Genomic DNA, 25,026 nt, shown 5'->3' with positions numbered 1-25,026 from the left:
TCTTTGAAATTTACTATAAAATTGTTTACTAAAGGATTCAGTTGTTATGTATATTTGATTTCATTTATTTTTGATTTAATTTAATTGTTTGTATGTTAGTTTTAATTTTTTTCAAATTCCATTCCATGTTATCGTAATTTTATTTACTGGGTTTGATATTTTCCAGAAATTCATTTTTCAGAATTGTTTTCTCTGGAAATTCAGTTCAGTTTGACCTGACTGATTTTTTGTAAACATTAATAATAGAAACTTTGCATCTAATGCTGACCTAGTTCCTGACCTTGATTCAGAAATTAGCAGGAGTTGAAGTAAACAACTTTTTTAAAAATTCCTTCCTAGAGTAGATTCATAAAGTGAAATTGAGGTCATACTTGAAGTATGTGACAAATAACATGTAGCAATTGTTTCAAACTCTGGGTTTTCCGGAGGATTGACCCACATCCGAGCATATGTTTTGTGCATTGCTAGACTTAATATCGATGTATTGAGAAATAACAGTCTTTTTTGTCATAACACTTGAGAAGTCAAAGTGTTTTATGTTGTGACCAGTTTGAGTTGAATTTGTTAATTTTTCTTCAAATTATTTTGATTCCAAGAGATTATTTTTCCCCTGGAAATATTTGTGCTCTTAATTAATTCTTGGACAAGGACAGTTATCGAAATGACACATCAGTACAACACTGACCATATCATAAGTCATTAACTTCCATTTTTAATTTCATCGGGATTTGAACTAAGTTTATTACTAGGACTTCTATTTTTTAATTCTTGGATTATTCTTGGATTATTTTTGGATTTGATTCGTAAAACCATAAGTTCTTTTTCTCATTTTTACCTTGTTTTTCTAGGGAAATAAATTGTTAAATTTCACAAAGCTTGTTGTCTTCACTCTTGTCTTGTTACCATTTAAAACAGCCTAAACAAAACACTGTTACCCCTCTTTACACTGTTTAACTAGCTAAATACGAGTTGTATAGCCTTCAGGAAGTTGAACTGTAACAAGCCCAGTCGGTGACACCTCTACTGAATGTCCAACAGAACAATTAGTAAACCAGACACAGTGACTTTTGGATTTTATTTTGTTATTGATATTTATTTGACACTTTCATGGATAAACAAAGACAGTGTGATATAATCATATTTTTTGCCTATTTTATGACCAAAATCAGGTTTCTCAGCTGATGTGTCAGTCAAACCTTTGAACTAAAAGACATATCTGGCAAATACATGAATTTCAGAAAGCCTGATGTACCTCTTCCTCAATAACAAATGGTTTTTTGAAAGTTGGATGCACCTCTTCCTCAGTAACAAAGAGTTTTCAGAAAGCGTGAGGCACCTCTTCCTCAGTAAGAAATGGTTTTTTGAAAGTTGGATGTACCTCTTCCTCAATAACAAAGGGGTTCAGAAACATAGACAATACTATAATTGAGGGCATGAATTACTGAGGGACCTCAAAAAAATTAAGATTGAGGATGTTTTTACTGTTGGACATTGCAAAAACTGGAGCGGGGGAAGGCGTCAGTGTAGGGTATGAGGTTACCACACTGTTTTATGACTGAAAACTCGTTCCATAAAAAAATTGGGAACAAAAACTTTTTGTAATGAAGTTGTTCACTTTTGTGTATGAATTACTTTTTGTCAAGATACTCAACCTCAGACAGATCATCAGCAGCTTTACTCCAAGAGGTTTCTACAACCATCATGTATACTCAAAAACATTGTTTTTATTGTTTTGTTAGTAAATTATTGATGCAATGACTTCATTGCAAGTATTAATGAAACTTCTCATCCTTGAGGAACAATCTGAATGCCAGTTCAAGAATTTTATGTTTACTTCAAATTCTGAAACTCACTTCTCTATAATGAGTATCTGTGAAACAAAGCAGTTTATTCACCAAGTACTCATTTTGTTGCTTTGCTGTCTTTGATCAGACTTGTGAATAAGAAGGCTAATGCAAGGTAGTTTAATTATAGTCCTTTCAGCAAAATATATAACTTCTCATTAAAAGCGGAGAAATTTCATGAAGCTGATTAAACTTTTGGGGTACTAATCACCATTTATGATGATATGATGAGAGATAACTCAAGGTTTAATAGATCAATTTTTATTGTGATTTTTCTGAGGCTCAACAAATAGGGGCCAATATCTGGAGGGGTATTTTCTAATAAAAGAAAGATAGGATCCATGCATGATCCTGCATTATAAGTGGGCTCACAAGTTATCTGGCAGCAAGTTATCAAGGGAGTGGTGTGTGCACATATATATGTTTATTATATGCTCATTTTTTCCCCCCATTAACTTTACATTGTCAGAATTGTGCAGCATTACCTGATACCAGGTAATACTGCACCCACGCGCCTTACACATATAGCATTCACGTGCATGAAGGAACTACTTTCTATTGTAAACAATCAATGGACGCAGATGCCAGCACCTTTGGTTTGTAAACAAATCATGTACACTCGCGTAAGAGGCACTTTACGTTGTGGTTGTTTAAATTTGTTTCTGAATGAACTAAAACATATGTTTTGTGGACTGCCACATACCAGCTGCTTTGGCACATTCCACGTTGATACAATGTTTTGGATTTAGGCTAGCTACAGTATATAACAGACGCAAGAACAGGTCCTTACAAATAACATACAAGTGACAAGTCATATACTGTCTTCTTTAGCTGGTGATAAGAATGGCAAAAAAAATATACTTACAGTCTTACATCCTGAATTTCCTCAAAATGTACTTTCTTAGTTCTGCAAATCTGAATTACATGAGCCATGTCATAGGTTCTCAATCTTCTTGATTACATATTTCGAAATTGTACTGTAATTTTGATAATAAGTGCAATTACATCCTCCTTACTGCACTCAAAATGAAATATCCATTAAATTCCATAGCGTCTTTTTGATAATTGCAACTGAAAGACTTCATATTTTTGCCACATTATGATTTCAAACATTCAATGACAGAAACAGAAACAGATCTGCAGATGTCAACATGCTTCTCCCTAGCTTCTTCAATCCCCTGTGCTTCATGTGGAATTGTCACATACAAATCCAGTCCATAATCAAAAAATTTCGTAGAATAAAAAAAAAAAAAAAATCTTTTCATTCCAGATCAAATGGAAAAGTTGTGCAATGCACATTCATTCACAATATGACTCCAAATTTCAATTTTAACTTGACACGCCATCTTCTTTTGAAAGTTATGTCGAACGCGCAACTAAGTTCAAATTTATCTGGGCAGTTATGTGTGCAGTAATAATGTTGTTGTTGTGTAATGACGAATATGCCCTTGCATCTTTAGTTTGGAATACGGCATACATTTATTTACATTGTTTCTTGTAGTGTATTTTGTTTATATAATTAATCCATAGGTAGAATAAAAAAATGAGCATATAATAAAAAGGTTACTGCATTTATATGGGAAAATATAAACTCGTTTTGTTGGATGGATATACTGCACTCCCAAGGTCATGCAGTATTCCATCCCAAAAACTCGTTCATATTTTCCCATACAAATGCAGTAACCTATATATACTGAATCCTGAAAAGACCATCCTATAAAGAAAGTAAAACAATATGCAAATACTAATATATAAATTAGGGGCAAAACACAAAAACAGGCTTGTTTGATATTAGTTTATATTAACATTTCCCCACCCCCATTAAAAAAATCCTAAATATCAGTAGTAGTAGATATCTGGTTCTCTCACTCTCTCTCTTTGGTTCATCATGTACAATGAGGGTCCTGGACGTAGAATTTTTGCACTTCCCAAACACACATCTCCTTTGTAGAATACAGCATACTGTCCTCCAGTTATGGCCCTTAGAGGATACTGAAGAGAGACAGTCAGACAGTTTGAGCCACTAGATGTGACTGTACACTTTATTAGTTTTTGAATGTGTTGGAATCTAAAGTCCATATCACATTTCTCATCCTGGAGTAGCTCATGTGGAGGCTGGTTAATCCAGTGAGCTGGCTCTGTAAACATAGTCTGGCTGAACAAGGCTGGATGATCTGTTCCATACACCTATGGAGAAAAAAAATGAAATCACATGTTGAAATTTTTTACTAATTAATGTAAATTGTTTCTATAGTTATGTGATACAAATAGTATGTCAAACTGTAATATGACAGCTACAAAGACCGCAAAAAAACCCAACAGTTTAAAGAAATGTAGAATTTTTTAAAATCATGATTAAAAAGTAACAAAATTTATGAGGCTCAAAGAAAATTAAAATATACCATCACAACGTCAATGATATGATATGCATGTGGCATACAATATTCATGTCTCGTATGCCTAAGGCATATCATGTAACTGGACTGTTTTCAAAATGTTCATGTTTAATGAACACTCATTAAAATAGCTGATCTACTGATGAAATAAATGTGGAATCAATAAGTGTGAAAGAGCATGAAAATTACAATTTCACATTAACTTCGTTGGTGTTATGTAACAAAAATGCTTTTGGATTTAAAAAAATCACAAATTTATAACAACACAGGTGACATTTAACAGAACGGTTCCATTAACAAAAAATGTTTATTGTTTAATTATAGTCATCATGTTGAATTGTGCATTGATCAGCTTTTACAATTTAGGATGCAATTCTAAAAGTATTATAATATGAAACTTATTTTAGTGGACACCTCCATAATGAGGACACATGCTAATAAACTGTAACATTCATGAATCTTGTTTCTTAAATTTACTTATATATTTAACATTCACATAAAGAACATCTGGCCATTAAGGACAAATTGTTGAGATCCCTCGATTTTAATTTATCGACAAATTTCATACTTGGGCTGCTGAATACATTGATACTTATAATGTGTGCATGCATGTGTCAGCGATGAAAAGAAGACCTTCTGATTAGTCGGTACTTAAATGGAGAGCCCAATTCTACATCTTACCACTGTAATGTCTTGAGTTTCTGTGTTTTTATCAGCAACAAAAAGAGCTCCACTTTTGCCTCCTATTTGAGCCCTCTGACCTAGTGTCCAGTAATGTATCCCTGAAAAACAAGAGGCCCATGTGGGCCTGAGATTACTCATCTGAAACATTTGACTGATAGCAAGAGCAATTGGCCAAAACATCTATGTCATTAGGTTGCTTTCTATATAAATTTCTAGCTGTTAATTGCATATTTTATTACAATGGTTGTTTCAAGGATTCTCTGTTTTAATACATTCATCCATGGGTCAAGCTGGACTTGAATTTTAGGGAGAAGTGACTTCTCCTTTGGGACAGAACAGGCAGTAGTGCAGCTCAGTAGAGAGAAGTGAAAGCGAAGCAAGAAATATATATGTGTGTGTGTGTGCTCTCTTAATTGAATTATGCCCTCTATTTCCCAGTATTTTCATATTTGCATTTAACATTGATCTAAGCAATACTTTTTTTCCCAAGTAGAACATTTTCTGAGTTATTTTGGCCATATGGCTCTAAAAGAGAAAAATAAAAAATGCATTTTAACGAATTTTAACTAACAAACCAGATATTACTGTAATTATCAGATAGTAAAAATGCTTAATCAACTACCCTTAATCGATTTTTAATTTTTTAACTTTTTTTATATATGTTCTGAAAGTTCAAAATAATGGCATTTTTAAAGATTTATAAATGCATTTGAAACAACCTCTGTCCCCAGTACATGAAGGCAAATGAACAGATGTCTTCAGATCAATACTGTTCATCCTAATTTCTTTGTTGTGGATAAAACTCTACCATAACTATTCATAATTAACACAATAAAATGCATAAAATTACAGACATGGCTCCTTTACAGTATATGAACTAAACCCTTCTTTCCAATCGAATCAACACAGACATGTGAGTGCATCTTTTTTTCGAAGAAGGGGTTTTCGTAATGCATTCACTCACTACATTACAACAATCCATTGAGAGGATTGTAAATTATTGATTTATTTATTTATCTATGTACTTGTAGCAATTTTAGGCATTAGTTAAAAAGTATCTGCTTCACTGCTTTTTGCTGTATTTTCACAAATACCAGTCAAGTCAGAAAATAACTCTGACCTTACAGCGCATCTGCATCTTTCTAATTCAACAACATAGCATTGCCCCATACGTTTCTGACCTACATAATTGCATTTTAATGTTAAATCTTAAGTAAAACAATATATGGGCTTTGCTTTCTATGAGTTGAATATTTTTCTGAATATATTTGCCCGATGATTTATGAAAACAATCTAATAAACTGTTATTTCCCAAACAGTGATGTCCGCCATTTGGGATTTTCCTGTTACTGTTTCAGTTAAAGTTTCAAATGAATTTCATTAAGAAATAGTGTACAAGAGGCAGTTAAAATATCCAGATAACTGATTCTGTTCTTAAAACACAAATTGCTTTTTACATACTAATGTTAAAATTTCGAAATACAATGTTGTATGTTTTTATTATCAAGGAATAACATGCAGAAACCGGGCAATGATAGTTGCTAACGTACTCGGGAAATGGTTAATGGTCAATCAGCTATCAAAATACATGCCAGTGAATGTGCAATAGTTTGTTTGTCAGCATAATTGATATCAAAATTATGCCTAGCTACTGATGGCTTGATGACTACATTTTGCTACATTACACAACATTAGACCACTCTGGTGGCCTTGTGGTTAGAGCGTCCAACTTGGATGCGGGAGGTCATGGTTTGATCCTTGGCAGAGTTATCCCAAAGACTTATAAAATATGTACTAACAGCTGCCTCGCCTGACGCTCAGCATTAAGAGGTTAGTGTTAGGACTGGTCGGCCTCGTGTTAGGATAATGTGACTGTGTGAGACATCATGCTACATGTCTGTGGCATGATGCCCCAGTGCTAGACATCACTATAAACTGCCACACTGCAGACATCGTAGCAATATGACTTAATTTTTTTTAAAGCTTTGTTAAAAATCAAAATCACACACATAACACTAGAACTAACCTGGCTAAGGCAAGGAGGCATCTCAAAATGTATGGCCATGCAATGTACCTCTAACAAAAAACAGAGGGCAAAGTCGTTCAGCTTTCCTAACAGAAGAAGGTGAAACTGACATTTTTGTAGGCAACTTAGTCGCCTACTTTGCCTGGTAGCATGACCCCGTGTTCATCCATATGAAGGCACATCATCAACATTTGACTGAAAGGCCTTCACACAATAATGTCAAAGTTGATAAACTGTAAGCACTTTTTTAAATAAAAATTTGTTTTAACGGTTTCTATTTTTAGTAATGATGAATCAGCATCATCTGTAAAATTTTCAGTTAATCCAGGGTGCTTTCCATCCAACTGGGTCACTCTGATGAGCAGTTTCTGATGTTTGAATTTTTTTCTTCTTCTAATTTTAGTTGTTGTTGTTGTTGTTGTTCTAGGGTTTAACATCCTTTTTCTGCACAAGATAGGCTATACACGGCGGCCAGTATAACTGGTGGAGGAAGAACCCTAGAAAACCCAGGGAAGAACCACCGACCCACAAGAAGCTACTGGCAGGCTTTCCCATGTACCCACGCTAGCTGAGCCTTGGACTCGAACCCACGCAGACAGAGGTGAGATGGCAGTGATCCAGAACAGTGAGCGCTTTAGACCACTCGGCCACTTGGGGCCCCTCTAATTTTAGTAATGATGGCCGTATTTAATGGCAGACAAGCATCAGTTGTACAAACCTAGATCCCTTTCATGCCAGAATACTTTCTGTTCATTTAATAAAACTGTGTTGAGCAGTTTTCAAGAAGTCACTTCAAGTCTTTCTACTTTCAATAATAAAGGCTGTAGTTTTGGCAAACTGGCATCATTTGCAGACCTGCCAACACTAACAAGAGATTCTCATTTAGGCAGTACTTTCTTTTCAGAAGTAAGAAATCATGTACTGCTAGTGTCGATTGGAAAGCATGCATTTTAAAAGCTGAAAAGTGTGATTTGAGACTGATACGGTGATGGTAAACATATCTTCGACTAAAAAGTTTGCAAAATAGATGTGGACCTTAATTACCTCCAGAACAGTTTCTTAACTGCAATTCCAAGTCCTATGGAGCTCAATGGTTCCTTGCTATCTTTAAACCTGACATAATCCTTAGCTTTTTTTTCCAATTTCATGCAATGACTGTAATCATCTCTACTGCTATTAGACATAATCAAATCAACAAACGGTGTCCAAATAAACATAATTGTTGCCCTTCTTGCTTTTATCCACAAGACTCGGAATATTCCTTTTCATTCCTCAGTACTGTTAAAACCTTTTAAGAGGTGTATTGTCCCTTTCATCTTGAACACGTAAAACTTGGATACTATTTTAAAAAATTGTATAAGCAAAAGCTTGATCATGCTGATGTTTTGCGCGAACAAATATGTAAATATGTGCAGTTTAAAGTGTCTGAGGTAATTCTGTAAAGTTAGTCTGCTTATTGGCCAATCTAATGTATCCAAATCAAACAAGGACAAGTCACTATCCTGATTTTACAGCAACAATCATATTTTTGTAATTCCTGCTTTTATTCCATAAGTCCTTATTTTAAGGGTCATTTTCATAAGACTTAAGGTCAAATCATAAGGGTTGAAGGTTTGTATTTGTACAAAGTTAAAAAGCCCTTCCTGCTGGGATGTTTTCTGTCAAATTTGGTTAAACTCTGTTCAGTGGTTTTTGAAAACAAAAGACACTTTTATTGTCAAGCACCCATTTTGGGACAGGAAACTAGCACTAGTAGTGATGGGTGCACTGAGGTTAATCTTGGGTGTGAAGGGACAGACAGACAGACAGATGAATGTATGAACAAACATTTAAAATGATACCAAGTGATCAATGTGTCAAGCTTCTGCCAAAGCGAGCATGACAACAAGTGGTTTGATGGTTTATCTATTTATAGAAACAGTGGCCATATTTGATAGCATCATTTGTAGAAATTTAAAACATCTTCATGTTATGATACTTTATATTAAGTTTGGAAAATTTTGTTCAACAGATTTTTAGAAAAAATCATTAAGATGCATATATTTTTGGCAATAGTGTCCATATTTGATGAACTGATTCCATTTGTACAAGTTTTTAAAAATGCTTCATGTCCACATGCTTTCTGTCTTATTAAGAGATTTGTAATAAGCAATCTCAAGATTTATCTATTTTTAGTATAGGTGGCCATATTTGATGGTATAATGGCATAATTTAGAATAAAACTGAAAGACCTTCAGGATGCTTTATGTCAAGGTTATACATATTCTGTCAAGCACTTTTCGATAAGTATTAAAGGTTTGCTTCTTTTTAGTAATACTGGCTGTATCAAATGCATAATCTGTACTACTGGTAGAAGTTTGAAAGCGTGACATTCTTGGATGCTTCTGTCAAATTTGGTGAAATCTGGTAGATGGTTTGGATGAAATGTTGTTTAAAGGTTTGTCTGGTTTTATTAGAGGCCATCCATTTAGTTAGTATGCAAAAATCTGGCAAAGCTTGACATTTTTCACAAACTACACCTGCTTTTTTGTTGTTGTTGTTCTAGGGTTTAACGCCATTTTTCAGCACAAGATAGGCTATACATGGCGGCCAGTATAACTGGTGGAGGAAGAACACTGGAATACCCAGGAAAGAACCACCGACCCACGAGAAGCTACTGGCAGGCTTTCCCACGTACCCACGCTAGCCGAGCCTTGGACTCGAACCCACGCAGACAGAGGTGAGATGGCAGTGATCCGTAACGGTGAGCGCTTTAGACCACTCGGCCACTCGGGGCCCCCAAACTACACCTGCATATGTACGCTTGACGCACACACACACACACCAATTATATAGAATGGCCTATATTTAATCCATGCAGAAACCATAAAGGATTAACAATATTAACGTGTTTAATAAAACAGATAGTCCACTGACACTGAATGTCTGGCTGCATCAAAGAAATAAGCTGCATAACTTTAAACAGTTTGTCTAGTGTCAGCTAAAATTCAAATGCTGACTGAACCCAGTTGAACAGGTTATGTATTAGACAGATTATTATTGAGATTTCACCCACCCCCCATTTCATATGTGTATGTACATTATCATTAGACCACCCCCATACACAAGCAGATGCATTTGGGTTACCCCCCCACCCATGCATAGGTACTATGAATGGACGGCCCTTTACTGTTCACAGTATTTGAAGACAAAAATGTATCAAGAAATCTGAAAGCCGTTCATGCCATGGTGCTGTCGAATGTGGTCAAATTCTGAAGGAAATGTTGAGGAATGACTCTAACTGATGGTGTATATCAACAACACATAATGGCTGCATGGCTATGTCATCAGTTCACCTAGTCTTACAACAAAAATTGATGAATGATCTCTTTTATCTTGCTATAATTTGCATAGGGCATCTTTACATTTTCACCCATGAAGATAGTCTTGGTAAATCATTTATTGGCCAAAATTTAAAATAAGAACTGAAATCTTGAATGAATGAAATATCTTTATCATTTACATTTTTTAAACTAAACACAAATTTCTGAGAAACATTCGAGGCTCACTAAGGGAATATACAATATGTTGTAAAATAAAAGGTTGTGTACAATAAAAAAAGAGCAGGTTATTGTTTCCATCACATAGAGAATCAACATTTTTAGCTAATTCTAGGTTGTGAACAAATGAAACATGGTATGATGAAAAATCAATACCATCTACAAGAGTAGGTAAAGAAATTATATCCCTGTAGAATTAAGCATAGATGTTTTTCAAGGAAAGATGTCAAGAGAATTGTGTAGGAGGATAATGGACAAGAAATATAAAAATAATAAAATAATAATGACTATAATATAATTAAAATAATACGATAATACATGTAATTATTTGGGCAAATATTGTTGCAATAATTGTTTATGGTGAAAAACAGATGACTGGCTGTAATTTTGCTAAGACTACAACTGGAAGGTTAGATTTTTTTCATTAAGGCCAAATTCCTCATTAATTATCAGTTTTAATATCGAGTATATTTCCTTACATGTGCATTCTATGTCAGTCCATCCCAGGTTTGATTCAAATGGTACCATTTCGATAAATGGTTGGTGACTTTCGCATTGATTTTCTTGTGAATGTGGCTTCTGTGATTATTCATTTGCTCCTGGGAAATCAACAACTTCCTCAACTTAATGTGTGGCACTGATCATGCATGACAGAAGACAGATTCATGGCTTGACATCCTAACTTCCAACTGATCTGTAGCTAATTCCTGTTGTTGAACTTCTAAAAGGAATATGTTTGCAAAATAGGCAACACTTTTCTATGCAGTAGTGTGTGCCTGAATCTATAGTCATGCTTGAAGTTACCCTGGCACATACCAGATGGTCCTTGAGAATTTTAGGTCCACAGTATGCAACCATAAGGACTTCTTCAAATATATACTTCAAACATTAGGTCAATTCAATATGGTGCCAACTATTCTATATGATCTGTTGTAGGCTGATCAGTCTGGTCATTTAGCCAATATGCTCCTATTTTTGTCTATTATATAAACGAGAAAAGAAAATTGCGAAAGCAGCCGATTTGAACTTTACAGTGTAACCCTGAATGCAAACAATATGTTTGGAGAAAACATTTGCATTTCTAAGAATTTGGAGAATTTCCTTCAGATGCTGCTACTTACTTGCCACTGTACTGAAATAAAGGCATGGCTTTTGTGCATTCTATGACATTGTGAGCACATGTCTAATAAATAAGGCATGGCTTTTGTGTATTCTATGACACTGTGAGTACATGACTAATAAAGGCATGGCTTTTGTACATTCTATGACATTGTGAGTACATGACTAATAAAGGCATGGCTTTTGTGCATTCTATGACACTGTGAGCACATGTCTATGACCTATTATAAAATATCTCATAACTTTCATCTAATCAATACAATCTTATCATTCCATTTCTGAAACACCACTGATCTTCTGATGATACACGCAGAAGATGAGCCGATTACAACAAGCACACACAAAAGTTTCATTTTGTAAAATGTGATTGGTTAAGAACTTAAAAATCAGTCACTAAACTAGATCTAAGAGTGTTTAAAAATACCTCTCCCACTTCCCATAAAAGCAATAATCCATCAAAGCCAATTCTTATATGTGACATAAACTCTGTTACGAAACAAATGCACACAAAATTTCATGACGATATCTCAAACGGTCCAGTAGATATTAACTGTTTGTGTTTGAGAGACAGATGGACACAATTATTTTAAAATTGAAATGGTTCTTAAAATGCTCATCAAACAGACTATTTTGTCATGCTACAAAAACATACAAAGTGTAATGAAGATACTTCATCAAATGGTTCAGGAAATGTAATACAATTTTCAAAAAGAGAGAGCCAACACTAAATGTTCTAAACTGAAAAAGTCAAATTGTGTATGGGGCACAAAATCTTGTCCTGATACAAATGCTTATATATCAAATTTCATGAAATTATCTTAGATGACCGAGGAACCATTAAACACTGAAAGAGTGTGACAGGTGGACATACACACAATTTGTAATAAAAATGGGGATAACTTTTGAAATCGCAATCCGAGACACTGCATAATTACAGGACATATCTAGTTATGTAATGAAAGCATGCCAAGTTTCATGAACAAACATAATTTGAAATAAAAATGGGGATAATTCTTACAATGCTGATCAGACAGAATATTTTATCACATGACACAAAGTAAAATAATGATACACCACTCTCTCTTTACAGAATGCCTGGATAACCCATAAATCTGCTTATAATGCAGAGGCAAAAGTGGACCCCATTTATTCTACTAAAAACATGCACAATAAAATAGGCCCTTGATTGCTGAACATGAATAAAAGCATGATAAAAACTGGTAAATGAAACCTTGATATATTGTCTATTTATTATCCAAAATGGTGATTAGTGCTCAGAAATTTGAATCAACATAAAATGTTTGCAACTTTTAACATAAAGACATTTCATTTGGTAATTTTTTTCTCTCCAAACACTATTGTCAATACACTATGAATATTTAAATGTTGGTAAAGGCTTAGAGGTGGCAACATAACAAATAGCAATTAAATAAGGGAAGATCATGCTTTAGCTTAATCTTTAATTCAGCTCCAGTGTAACTGTCAAAATCGTTACATGTCCTTGAGTGTTCAAATGTAAAAAGTTTCATTTAACCATCACAGCTATGTCTGTGAGCATTTATGTGAAAACCTAATTATTTGCATTTGCCGTGCTTTGCTTCATTGTTACAATCAATTAAAAACAGACATGCTTTGTATTATCGATTAAACTGCTTAATTATGTCTTCTGCATCAAATCAAGTAAAGGCGGTAGAATATCAAAAGTTAAAAGGCATCCAAATCCCACCTGCATAAACTATAGTGGTCATGTGTCAAGTGAACTCATTTTAAATAACCAAATGAATTTTGGTATAAATATTATGTATTTAATATAATTAATGTATCTAATATTACTCAGTGATCATGGTTTATCATTCACATTTATAAATTGATCAAGGATATCAAGGGAACCAAATGAAAGGCATCATCGAGACAAGCTTTGTTTCACAAAGAGGGTTCATAATGAAGAAGCAAAGTGCAAAGATCAAAGTGAACTTAAAATTAGTGAACTGGTCCTCAAAGACTTGAACTAGGATGAACATAAATTACATTACAAGCAATAAATTCACAGCATCAATATTTTACAAAAGGAACAAAAAATGTTTCAATGTTGCTGTTTCTCTAAAAAAAAAATGTCCATTGTTTTGAGAGAAAAAAATCTTGTTTTGTTCTGAATCAACAATGATACCAGAATGTATCCCCATTCACATTCAATCAGCAGAGACATAATACAAAATGTTTTCACTGGAACATATGTGGTCTGTTGAAATCTCTTGTAGCTGTATTTTCAACATTCTTTCATAGATTGGTTATGTTGAAAATAAATGGTAAATTTTATAGAAAATCAAACAACTCATTACAAAAGTTATATATTGTCCATTGTGGTCTAAGGTTGACATTGCCTGGGGTGGGAGTGGGAGACAAGTGCCCCAATCCTCCAAAAATGCACCATACGGCTTGCGTCTCTGATTGCCTGTCAACTAAAATCCAACTCCTGGCCTTCGCGAGTGACTTACATTTGAAGTCCGGCAGACAATGTTTTCCACTAACAGGAGAAGGGGTGAAGGCGGGCCACTGGCGCCTTAAAACCAATTGCTTTGGGTAGATGGGACTCGTAAACCTTTGATGGTAGCTCATCTAGGAAAAGGAAAACTCCGATTCCAAACCTCTGCTGCCTTGTGGCTATACCCACTCATGGGAAAGGCTAAGGGAGTAAACCCCGACAGAAAATATGGAGATGGAATCCCTAAGGCGGTCTGACATTGAATTCAACGTCATTCCGGCAACTCCTGCGACGCTGTTGGTGCCAAGCTGTATCGGCATTCGTCGTTCCCTTGGGCCCACCAGCTGCGTGGAGAGGGGGGATCTGCTGCATGGACAACAGCTGATTCTCCATACCACCCTGCCCAGGCTTCATAGCTTCACTGGAGAGGACACTCCAGTGTCGTTGTATGGCATCGGCACAACACGAGAAGTAGCAGTTTACCGGTTCTAAGTCAAAGCTCGATTGGCATAGAGCTTGGCGCCAGGGGTTACTTCTGATGGTGGGAGAGATCACCAGGTCTCACTGGACAGCTACCAACCACCTCAAGCTGGCAGCCCCCAGTCAGTAAGGTGCTGCCCGCCATGGCCTGCCCGCTTCACTGGGTGTGTGGAGCTTAGAGAACCATCTTGACATGTGGGCCACAAAACTCTGCACCAGGAAAGACAAAAAGAAATAAGAAGACTCCAACTCTTTGTTTTGCAACCTGGAACATCAGGACCATGTGTCCTGGATTGACCGCTGACCTACAGCAGATCGACGATGCACGGAAGACTGCCGTCATTGAAAGAGAACTCTCCCGACTGAACATCGACATTGCCTGCCTCCAGGAGACCCGACTGGCTGACAGCGGCACCATCAGGGAAGCCAATTACACATTCTTTTGGCACGGGAAGCCCTCGGATGAACCTAGGCAGCATGGTGTAGGCTTTGCCGTAAAGAACACGCTAATCACCTTCATTGAACCTCCATCAACAGGTACTGAGAGAATCCATGCCCTCTGGCTGTCAACATCCTTAGGCCCAGTCAACATCTTCAGCGTGTACGCCCCAACCCTCTGCTCCACCCACGAGGAGAAAGACAAGTTTTATGAGGCTCTGGATCAGGCAATATCCAGTATCCCCAACAATGAAAGCCTTTACTTACTAGGAGACTTCAATGCTAGAGTAGGAGCTGACCATGAGGCCTGGTCCACCTGTCTCAGCTTTTACGGAGGAGGCAAGATCAACGAGAATGGTCAGCGACTGCTGGAGATGTGCTGCTCCCACAGCCTATGTGTGACCAACACTTTTTTCAAATGCAAGGAGATCCACCATGTGTCGTGAAGACACCCACGTTCACAACACTGGCACCAGCTAGACCTCGTCATCACCAGGCGTGCAGAACTGGCCAGTGTTCTCCTCACCCGCAGCTACCACAGTGCCGATTGTGACACGGACCATTCCCTCATGGCCAGCAAGGTGCGATTATTACCCAAGAATCTGCACCATGCCAAGAAGAAGGGTCACCCACGCATTAACACCTGCTGTGCAAGCAACCCAGAGAAAACACAGCAGTTCATCAGCAAACTGAAGGAAGCCCTCACCAAAGTGACACCTGATAACACCAATGACTCCAAGTGGTCCCATATCTGTGACTCTGTGTACAATTCAGCCATCACAGCTTACAGGAAGAGGGAACGAAAGAATGTTGACTGGTACGAGGCAAACTGGGAGGAGATGGAGCCCGTGACTGAGGCAAAGAGGAAAGCCCTCCTTGCATACAAGGCTGCACCTAACCCCAGAACTCTACAAATCCTCAGGATTGCAAGGAACAACGCCTAGAAGACGGCCCGCCGATGTGCCAACACCTACTGGCTGAACCTTTCAACAGTATACAGACAGCTGCCGACACCGGGGATACAAGAGGAATGTATAAGGGTATCAAAAAGGCGACAGGCCCCCACAGCTAAAGACCGCCCCCCTCAAGTCCAAGATGGGTGAAGTCATCACAGACCAGGGGAAACAACTGCAGCAATGTGTTGAGCACTATCTCGAGCTATATTCAACCCAAAACAATGTCCCTGGAACTGCCCTGGATGCCATTCCAGACCTGCCTGTCATGGAGGAGCTAGACACACAGCCCACCCTGGAAGAGCTCGGAAAAGCCATCGATTGCCTTGACTGTGGGAAGGCTCCTGGAAGTGACGGCATTCCGCCTGAAGTCCTCAAGAGCGGAAAACCAGCACTGCTCCAGCCCCTACACATACTCCTCTGCCTTTGCTGGGAACAGGGATACATCCCACAGGACATGCACGATGCCAACATCGTCACTTTGTACAAAAACAAAGGAGACTGTAGCGACTGCAACAACTATCGGGGCATCTCCCTCCTCAGCATCGTCGGAAAGGCTTTCGCCCGCGTTGCCTTAGCGCACTTGCAGATCCTAGCCTCCCGCGTCTACCCAGAGTCCCAGTGTGGATTTCGAGCTGGCAGGTCAACTGTAGACATAATCTTCTCACTACATCAGCTGCAGGAGAAGTGTCGCGAGCAGCAGATGCCCCTCTACATTGCCTTCATAGACCTGACGAAGGCGTTTGACCTGGTTAGTTGGAGTGGACTCTTCAGACTCCTGCAGAAGATCGGCTGCCCCACATGTCTGCTTGCTGTCATCATGTCGTTCCACAAGAACATGCACATTCAATGGCGCAACATCTGAAGCATTCCCAGTCATCAGCGGAGTCAAACAAGGCTGTGTCCTTGCGCCGACGCTCTTTGCCATCTTCTCCATGCTTCTCCAGTATGCATTCAAGGAGTGCAGCAAGGGAGTGTACATCCTTACCAGGGCTGACGGCAAGCTGTTCAACATCACCCATCTCCGTGCTGAGACTAAAGTCACAGAGGTACTCATCCATGAATTGCTCTTCGCCGACGATGCAGCCTTGACATCACACACGGAAGATGGACTTCAGCAGCTGGTATGCTGCCTCTCCCATGCTTGTAAGGAATTTGGACTGACCATCAGTTTGAAGAAAACAAACGTCATGGCGCAGGACGCAGACTCCCCTCCCTCTGTCACCACTGATGGGTACAACTTGGAAGTTGTCGAGAACTTCACATACCTCGGGTCTAACATCTCCAGTTCACTCTCCATTGATTCTGAGGTGAACGGCAGGATTGCCAAGGCAGCAGCAGTGATGGCCAGACTTAACCAGAGGGTCTGGAACAACCCCAACCTCACAGAGAAGACCAAATTGCATGTCTACCAAGCCTGCGTGTTCAGCTCACTTCTCTACAGCAGCGAAACATGGACCACCTATGCAAAACACGAGAGGAAACTGACAGCTTCCACCTGAGAATGTCTGCGGCGCATTCTGCACATCCAGTGGCAGGACAAAGTCCCCAACACAGGTTCTAGAACACGCCAACATGAACAGCATGTTCTCCATTCTCAGTGAGAGGCACCTTCGCTGGCTTGGCCATGTCAAGAGAATGGACCCAGGCCTTATTTTCAATGACCTGTTATATGGGGAGTTATCAGAAGGTGCACGACCAACTGGACGACCACATCTGCGCAACAAAGATGTCTGCAAGAAGGATATGAAGACGCAAACATCAATGTCAATGGCTGGGAGAGCTGTGCAAACAACCATTCCAGCTGGTGTCTAGCTGTCAGGCAGGGAGTTCAAAATGCAGAGGAAGAGAGAAAAATAAAACAAACTGAAAAGAGAGCTAGAAAGAAGGATAAACAAAAGCTTACTTTGGAGCTACGCCATCGTCTCCCATAGACGGATGGATGCCAAGATATTGTCCATTATTCACAATGAGACTAAAAATTGAGCATTCAACAATTTAACCTAACTCTTCCCTTCTCACTGTTATTGTCCATCTCTTTCTTAATTTTTTTTGGTAAACTGCACCTTTGCTCATTATCAAGTCTATATTTTTGGACCCCTCTGTGTTATTGAGGGAGAGGTGTACGAAGCATGTAAAGTTTCAGGAAGAGATCTGAAAGGATTCAGGAGTTCTTGAGTAAACAAAGGCATGATGGGCAAAGAGATGGACAAGCTGACTCTAGAATGCCAGGAGTATTTAAAAATACCAACAAAGATATATGGCCATTTATTAAACTTTTATTATGATTTATGATCAATAAATAGAATTTCAGCTACCTTCATAAACAGTTCAGGTTTTCTAATTGTTACATTGAACATACTGGTTTGTCTAAAGCAGACCTATAATTAAGGGGTTGTTAAGCCTTCAATTTAAGTGTAAGCTTGTCAAAAACCATTATTATTGTTTTATTCAATATGTTCATTTTTCTAAAATAATCATAACAAGTGGTTCATGTGACAAATAAGACAGAGTATTATTATCATAAAAAACTGAATGAGTGAAAACAAAACAAAAACAAGTTAAAGCATAATGATAATATTAAAAGCATATCTTGAAATTAATGAAAAGCAATCGATCTATTGCTTACTGAAGAACGTACCTTTGTGAGTTCCAATGACTTCCCCTGTTTCAAGGTGAATAAATCTACCAGGTTTGGGTTCAACGTACTGAAAAGAAAAGGAACTACATTAATATTTAAAATCGTAGTTTTTAAAGTTATTTCTTTTCCTGATCCATTGATTCTTGCATATCAGTCATGTGATAGGTACTGTAGCCCTATGACAAAAGGTTATGGCTAATATGCAAAAGAGCTCAAAATGCAGCCCCACTGCATTATAATGTGGATGCTGGGGTCCATAACTGCCAATCATGCTATATACGGAATGGCAGTACACAGAGAATGCTGTTGTGGCATGGGTGAAGTGTGTGAGGAATAAACAAAATACCAGTTAAACGTATAACAATTATTTTAGCTTATGTAAATTAAAATATATTTTTTCACTCAATGGTATCTTTGATTTAATTTGTCAAACAATAATTTGTAAAAAAGTAAATAAAGATAAGAAGTAGTCATAAGACATTTTTTCTTCAAAAATAAAATATATTTTACCAAACTAATAAATCAAACTCTTGTTTACCTTGGCAATAATGTTTTTGTAGTGATCAATGAAATTGTGAATTTTCAGAAGCCATGCTATGACTGCGTTAAACCTGAATTTGTGTTATAATGATGACCATTGTAGCAGGGTTACCAGATTTATGAGAGTATGTGACATTGTACAAATGCTAAATGGCAGAAAATAAGTTTACCCAGTACTTTTTTTTTACATGTTCAGAAATATTTTCCAGATACTAAGACACAATGCTCTATCAGATAAAACTAACCAAACTTGTAAAATATAGTGTTTCTGTATCTGGTCTGCTCCTTTAAATCATAGTTTTCAAACTGTTATACCCTATCATAAATTCTTTGATACAATTTTGATGTAACAAATATTTTGCTTAACCTATCCAAAGTTTCAATTATTTTAACAATGCAGCAATAGTTCATTGCCCAGATACCTGGAACAGGTTGAAAAAACATAAAAGGAAAGGCAACTGTGCTTTGCCATGAGCACACTCGGCTGGTCAATATTTCTTTCTGATGGCACTGTCAGCATCAATATTCTTTGGACTGTAATCATGTAATCATGTTAAACTCAGCAGTTGCTGTGATCAACAAAGTTGTGATTCTTACCCGAGTCAAAGTTGTGAAGAATTAAATTCAACCCAAATATCACCCTGTATCAGACCGACAGTATATAGTGAAGAAATATTTTTTTCACAATATATCATGTACCGTATACAGGAAGACATGTATTAACTGAATGTAGATAAATGAATATCTTTAATATCCACGGAAAACATGTGTCAGTCACATAAAGTCTTTTTCTTCAATGCAATGTATAACAAAAGTGCTCATTTATGTACTGATCACTGACAGATGAAAACTAGTTAACTGAGAAATTAATTGTATCATTTGTAGTATACACTACCACCCCAATATACTGTATACATTCACTTATATGTTGAGACTAACTGCAACAAAAAACAGACCCTGATCTGTCATCATATAACGTTCCCACAAATTAGAGTCTATGTTGTTTGTTCCACTGATTACTCCTAACAAACTGCAAAGACCCAGATCTGCTGGACAGGTGCAATATGTGATGACAAATCTGGGTCTGTGTTATTTGCAGTTGTGCTCACCTTATAAGCAAGTACATAAGGTATATTTATTTTGTCCATTTTTTGTACATTATTTGAAATATAAAGGCACTGAGATATGAATCCTGAGTGATTTGGTTGATATGACCAATGTTTCCCCCAACCTCACCCCAACACTCAATGGCTCCCTCAGGGAAATATTTCTCCTAGAACAACCTTTCCCCGTTCTCCAAACTGCATTTCTCCAGCCTAATTTCACTCAGTGTTAAACACAGATGCCCTCTTTAAGTATTCCCTGCTAGTACTGGATATTAGATAAACACCATTTCCATTTAGGACCAAACAGACATCATAAGAAGTATTTCGGTGAAAGAACACTGTCAATTTGACCAGAAATCTAGCTGAAGTAGTGATAACATTTTCAATGTTGTCATTGTGGCTACCATACTGGAAGTCAGACAGACACTGTTTTCTTTTACAATCAACTAGGTATAAATTGCAGTCTTTCAGTGAAAACCACATGATGATATAATAATTCATTCAGAAGAAGTGATTACAAGATTAATTTTACAAAATGGCCACTGTGGTGGCCATATTGGATGTCTGAGTTGCACCATTTCCATTTAGAACCAACTAGATCATGCGATTAATGTGTATGTAAAGTTTCATGGCAATCCTCCATGTAGCTTAGGAGGAGTAGGGATAAAAAAAACTTTGCTAACAGATGAATGGACATTGGATGTCAGAGCATCAAACGAAGAAAAGAAAATCATTCCATAAGCTCTCCTGGTTTATGACCAGTAGATCTAAAAAATAAATTAAATATTTCTAGCTCATGTGAATTAAAAAATACTTAACAGCTAAAAATCATTCCTAAAATGTGAAATTTGTCTAACTTTCAGTTCAGTTAAAAAATTATTAAGGTTGGGCTGAACAAATCCATGACAAGGTGCTTGTGTGGACAATTAGTATTATATGAAAACAAATCCTCTATCCATGGAGTATTCTGTTTGAGGGAATTCTGGATAATGTAAACACAGATGATTCATGGATTAGAGCACATAATTATAAATATTCCAAACCTCTTCAATAAATTTGTGGTATTCTCTAGATCCAATGAAGCAAATTCCCATGCTCTGAAAAGATAAAGCAGAATATATTATACTGATTCATGTAGGGATGTATATCACCACTTTATGTAACACAATATGAATGACCTGTTACAATACACATTGCAATAACATAACTGCATAACTATAAGGCAGTATAACATCATTCTCTTGATTTTAAGACAAATTAGAGCCCTAAGCAATGAGTGCATAGCATAATGCCCCTGCCCCCTACTGTACAATATACATGCAACAGGCAATAAATGTACAAAATGGCATAAAAATTAGGTATAAGGATTGCAAAGCTTTGTTGGCTGCAACAGATGTGAATGGCTGGACAGATGAACTGACAGACAAAAAAGTGATTATTATAAGACCTTGGTATCCTGATGAGGGCCCCATGGCCTACAGTGTAAGATGCCTCCCTGATATTTGTGTTTTTTAGGTTGCCATCTTACAGTCTTTTTTCTAATAAATTCAAATTCTGACAGAAGCAAACAAATATGTTTTCACGTTCTGTTGACCTGCAATTCAGTTGGCTGGAATGTGACTGAAGCAGGGAATGCCATAATCTGTTAAAACTCTTTATTTTCAATAGTAGTATATTTTTATTCATTTCATTATGGGGCCCAGAGTGGGTGAGTGGTCTAAAGTGCTCACCATTACGGATCACTGCCATCTCACCTCTGTCTGTGTGGGTTCGAGTCTCAGGCTAAGCTAATGTGGGTACATGAGAAATCCTGCCAGTAGCTTCTCGTGGGTTGGTAGTTCTTCCCGGGGTTTTCCACGGTTCTTCTTCCACCAGTTATACTGGCTGCAATGTATAGCCTATCTTGTGCTGAAAAATGGCTTTAAACCTTACAACAACAACATTTATTTACAGAAGCATACTGCAACTTAATCTGATGTTGGCAGTCTAGCCAACTGAACTGCAGGTTAATGGAACCTGAAAACATGGTTTACTTCTGCAAGAATCTGAATTTATTAGATAAACGACATCAGAGAAGTGATAGTCCAACTAAAGCAATATGACTTTAGTTTGTAGAAAAGCATCGATATGATGATAGTTAACCTTAAAACATGCTACACAATACCGTTATTTAGGCTGTAAGGTGGCAACCTAAAAAATGCAAATATCAAGGGAGGAATCTTAATTGTATGACTAGTGGGCCCATAAACCATAAAATAGTCACACAAATGTATCAGAGATGAATATTACATACATGTTTACCCTTTTCTGGCTCCAAAAGCAGTCTGTCTTTTGTTTTCAACTGTTGTCAGTAGTATGGATATAAAGCAAACAGCTCAACAATAACAAAACCTTCATCCAGAAATACATTTATTGTATATAATGTCAAAATACATAATTATTTCTTTTACCAAGAAAAGAAATACCCTTTCCTAAAACCAGTATCACTCAATTATTCTACATACATTCATGAATAGTTTACCTTTCATGATGTAGTTTGCTGTCTGAAAACATTTTCTATAAATTCCATCTCAGTGAATCAGCTGTTTTCAATAGCAAGTTTAACTCCGCCAAAAAGTCTCTCATCGCTTCATCATTGATAATGTTCACTTCCTCACTGCCTGACATTGTCCTTTACAGAATGTGGACAAAGATTTATTTGTGGGTTTTATTTTGGCCCAATCCTTGTGAGATTTGCACTCAACATGTCTTTTTATATCACTTAAACCATCACATGGGACAGAAAAATCTGACTTGCACACACCGGAGCAAACACAATTAACTCCTTTTTTTTAGACTGTTTTATTACAGTCCAAATATCTGTATAAACCTTGAGAAACTTCTGGTTAACACTTGACTTTTCAACTTTTCCAATTTACTTTTCAGATAATGTTAGTTGCCATTCTGGAAAAACTGCAAACTGCATCCATTCAATGCATGCTGACGTTTTACTTCATATACTATGCTTTTATTAATGGAATATAATCTGATTTATTTAACCATATAATGAGAACTGTAATGGGGGGGGGGCATCATAAAGATATTGTACTGTCAAGAAATTATCACAATTATACCAGATATGAATCAATGTATAGCTACATCCCTAAATTTAAATTAATACTTAATGTCATATTTACATTAGTGTTCAATAGTTATTTGCTAAAGCTAATATTTGATAATCTATTTTCAGATATACTGGACCTTATTTGTTGATGATGTGTTGAGCAGTCTGTACCAATGTTCTTGGATGTGACAGCTTATCTGCACAATGCTAATTCTGGAGTATTGCAATAAGGAAAGAGAACTTTTCATAAAAATAAAATCTGTAAAAACACAACCTTTGTGATGATGATGATGATGTTTGACCTGCTATAATTAAATCTACATAAAGCTTTTCAGATCAGGCTATGGAACTATTTCTCCTATTTTATATTTTTGCTGACATGCAACAATGTCACTTTATTATCTTGAGAATATATATTAATAATATCTTATCCTTGATATATTCAAACAAATTTCGGCAAAATACAGTTTTTCATCTTACCAATGGCAACATGTAAAATTTCCAAAAATAAAATTCTCAAGTGAGCCGTATGTCTGACTATATTTGATGGTGAATAGGAATCACTTTACCAACCTTAAGTTTTTAACAACGGGTAATTTGTGTTAAATTAGCTCACATTCTATTCAGCAGTTTTAAAGAAGTCTTAAATTCTTGCAACGGTAACCATGTGACGGTGGATTGTTGTTGGTGTTGTGTGGTGTAACGCCATTTTTCAGCACAAGATAAGCTATACATGGCGGCCAGTATTAATGGTGGAGGAAGAACCCAGGAAAACCCCGGAAAGAACCACCGACCCACGAGAAGCTACTGGCAAGCCTTCTCACATACCCACATTGGCTGAATCCAGAGGTGAGATGGCAGTGATCCGTAAAGGAGAGCGCTTTAGACCATTTGGGGTCCCAAAGGTGGATTGGCATCATTTGTAAAACAAAAACAAACAAAAAAGCAATATCATGAAGTCTGGAAATTTTCTGTCAAGTTTTATTAAATTCTAATGAGCAGTTTTGGAGATTAGGTTGTGGAAACGTTTTCCTATTTTCTTTTAATGTTGGCCATATTCAATAGCAGGCTGGCATGATTCCAATTTTTAAAGTCTTTGTGTCATGATACTTTGTCAAATTTTATTAAATTCTATTCAGCTGATTTTGGAAATAAGTACTGTAAAAAGTTTTTCAAGTTTTTAATAATGGTGGCCATCTTTAATTGTGGATTAATAGTATTTGTTGAAAGCTAAAAAACCATCATGATAGGATGCTCTGTGCTCAGATTGGTGTTTGGGAAGAAGCTGAAAATTAGCAATCGTTCACATACATGTTTTCCTATTTTTTTTAATGGCAACTACATCTGATGGCATCATTTGTTCAAACCCGAAAGGCCTTTATACCAGGATATTGTGGCAAGTTGGCTGAAACTGGTTTGACAGGTTTTGAGAGGATGAAAAAAGCTGTTGTTGATGGACAAAGGGCCATATCATATTCTAACAAGAAGCCCAGGTGGGCCTGATATCACTCACCTGGTTTACTTTACATAGAAGTTTAAGAACACGAGCTATATGAACAATTTCCTAAATGTTATGTCTTGAAGATTTTACCTACTTTGCTGTTAAAATTCATTCTAATGATGAAGGCTTAACTATTATGCAGTTTCTTGCTCAATAATGAAGTTCACCAAGGTG

At 36.9% G+C, this 25,026-nt stretch overlaps 1 protein-coding gene across 2 annotated transcripts in view; it reads right to left on the bottom strand.

Annotated features, from left to right (window-relative positions):
* Positions 1–3,625: 3,625 nt before the first annotated feature.
* LOC149773539 (mitochondrial tRNA-specific 2-thiouridylase 1-like) overlaps positions 3,626–25,026 on the bottom strand; it is a 34,089-nt gene continuing 12,688 nt past the window's right edge. For both annotated transcript variants that reach the window (XM_089946409.1, XM_089946410.1), the window contains exons 5-8: positions 21,292–21,345; positions 18,603–18,669; positions 4,922–5,022; positions 3,626–4,031 (exon numbers count right to left, since the gene is read on the bottom strand). In XM_089946409.1, the coding sequence (XP_089802535.1) occupies positions 3,684–4,031; positions 4,922–5,022; positions 18,603–18,669; positions 21,292–21,345 (570 nt within the window). In that variant the 3' untranslated portion in view covers positions 3,626–3,683. The remainder of the gene's footprint in view (positions 4,032–4,921; positions 5,023–18,602; positions 18,670–21,291; positions 21,346–25,026) is intronic.

This window comes from Sinohyriopsis cumingii, unplaced genomic scaffold (assembly GCF_028554795.1).
Source record: "Sinohyriopsis cumingii isolate HCF-2022 unplaced genomic scaffold, ASM2855479v2 utg000646l, whole genome shotgun sequence".
Lineage (NCBI taxonomy): Eukaryota > Metazoa > Mollusca > Bivalvia > Unionida > Unionidae > Sinohyriopsis > Sinohyriopsis cumingii.
Note: the sequence above shows the minus strand (reverse complement) of the source record. Positions and strands in the feature narration are given on the sequence as shown.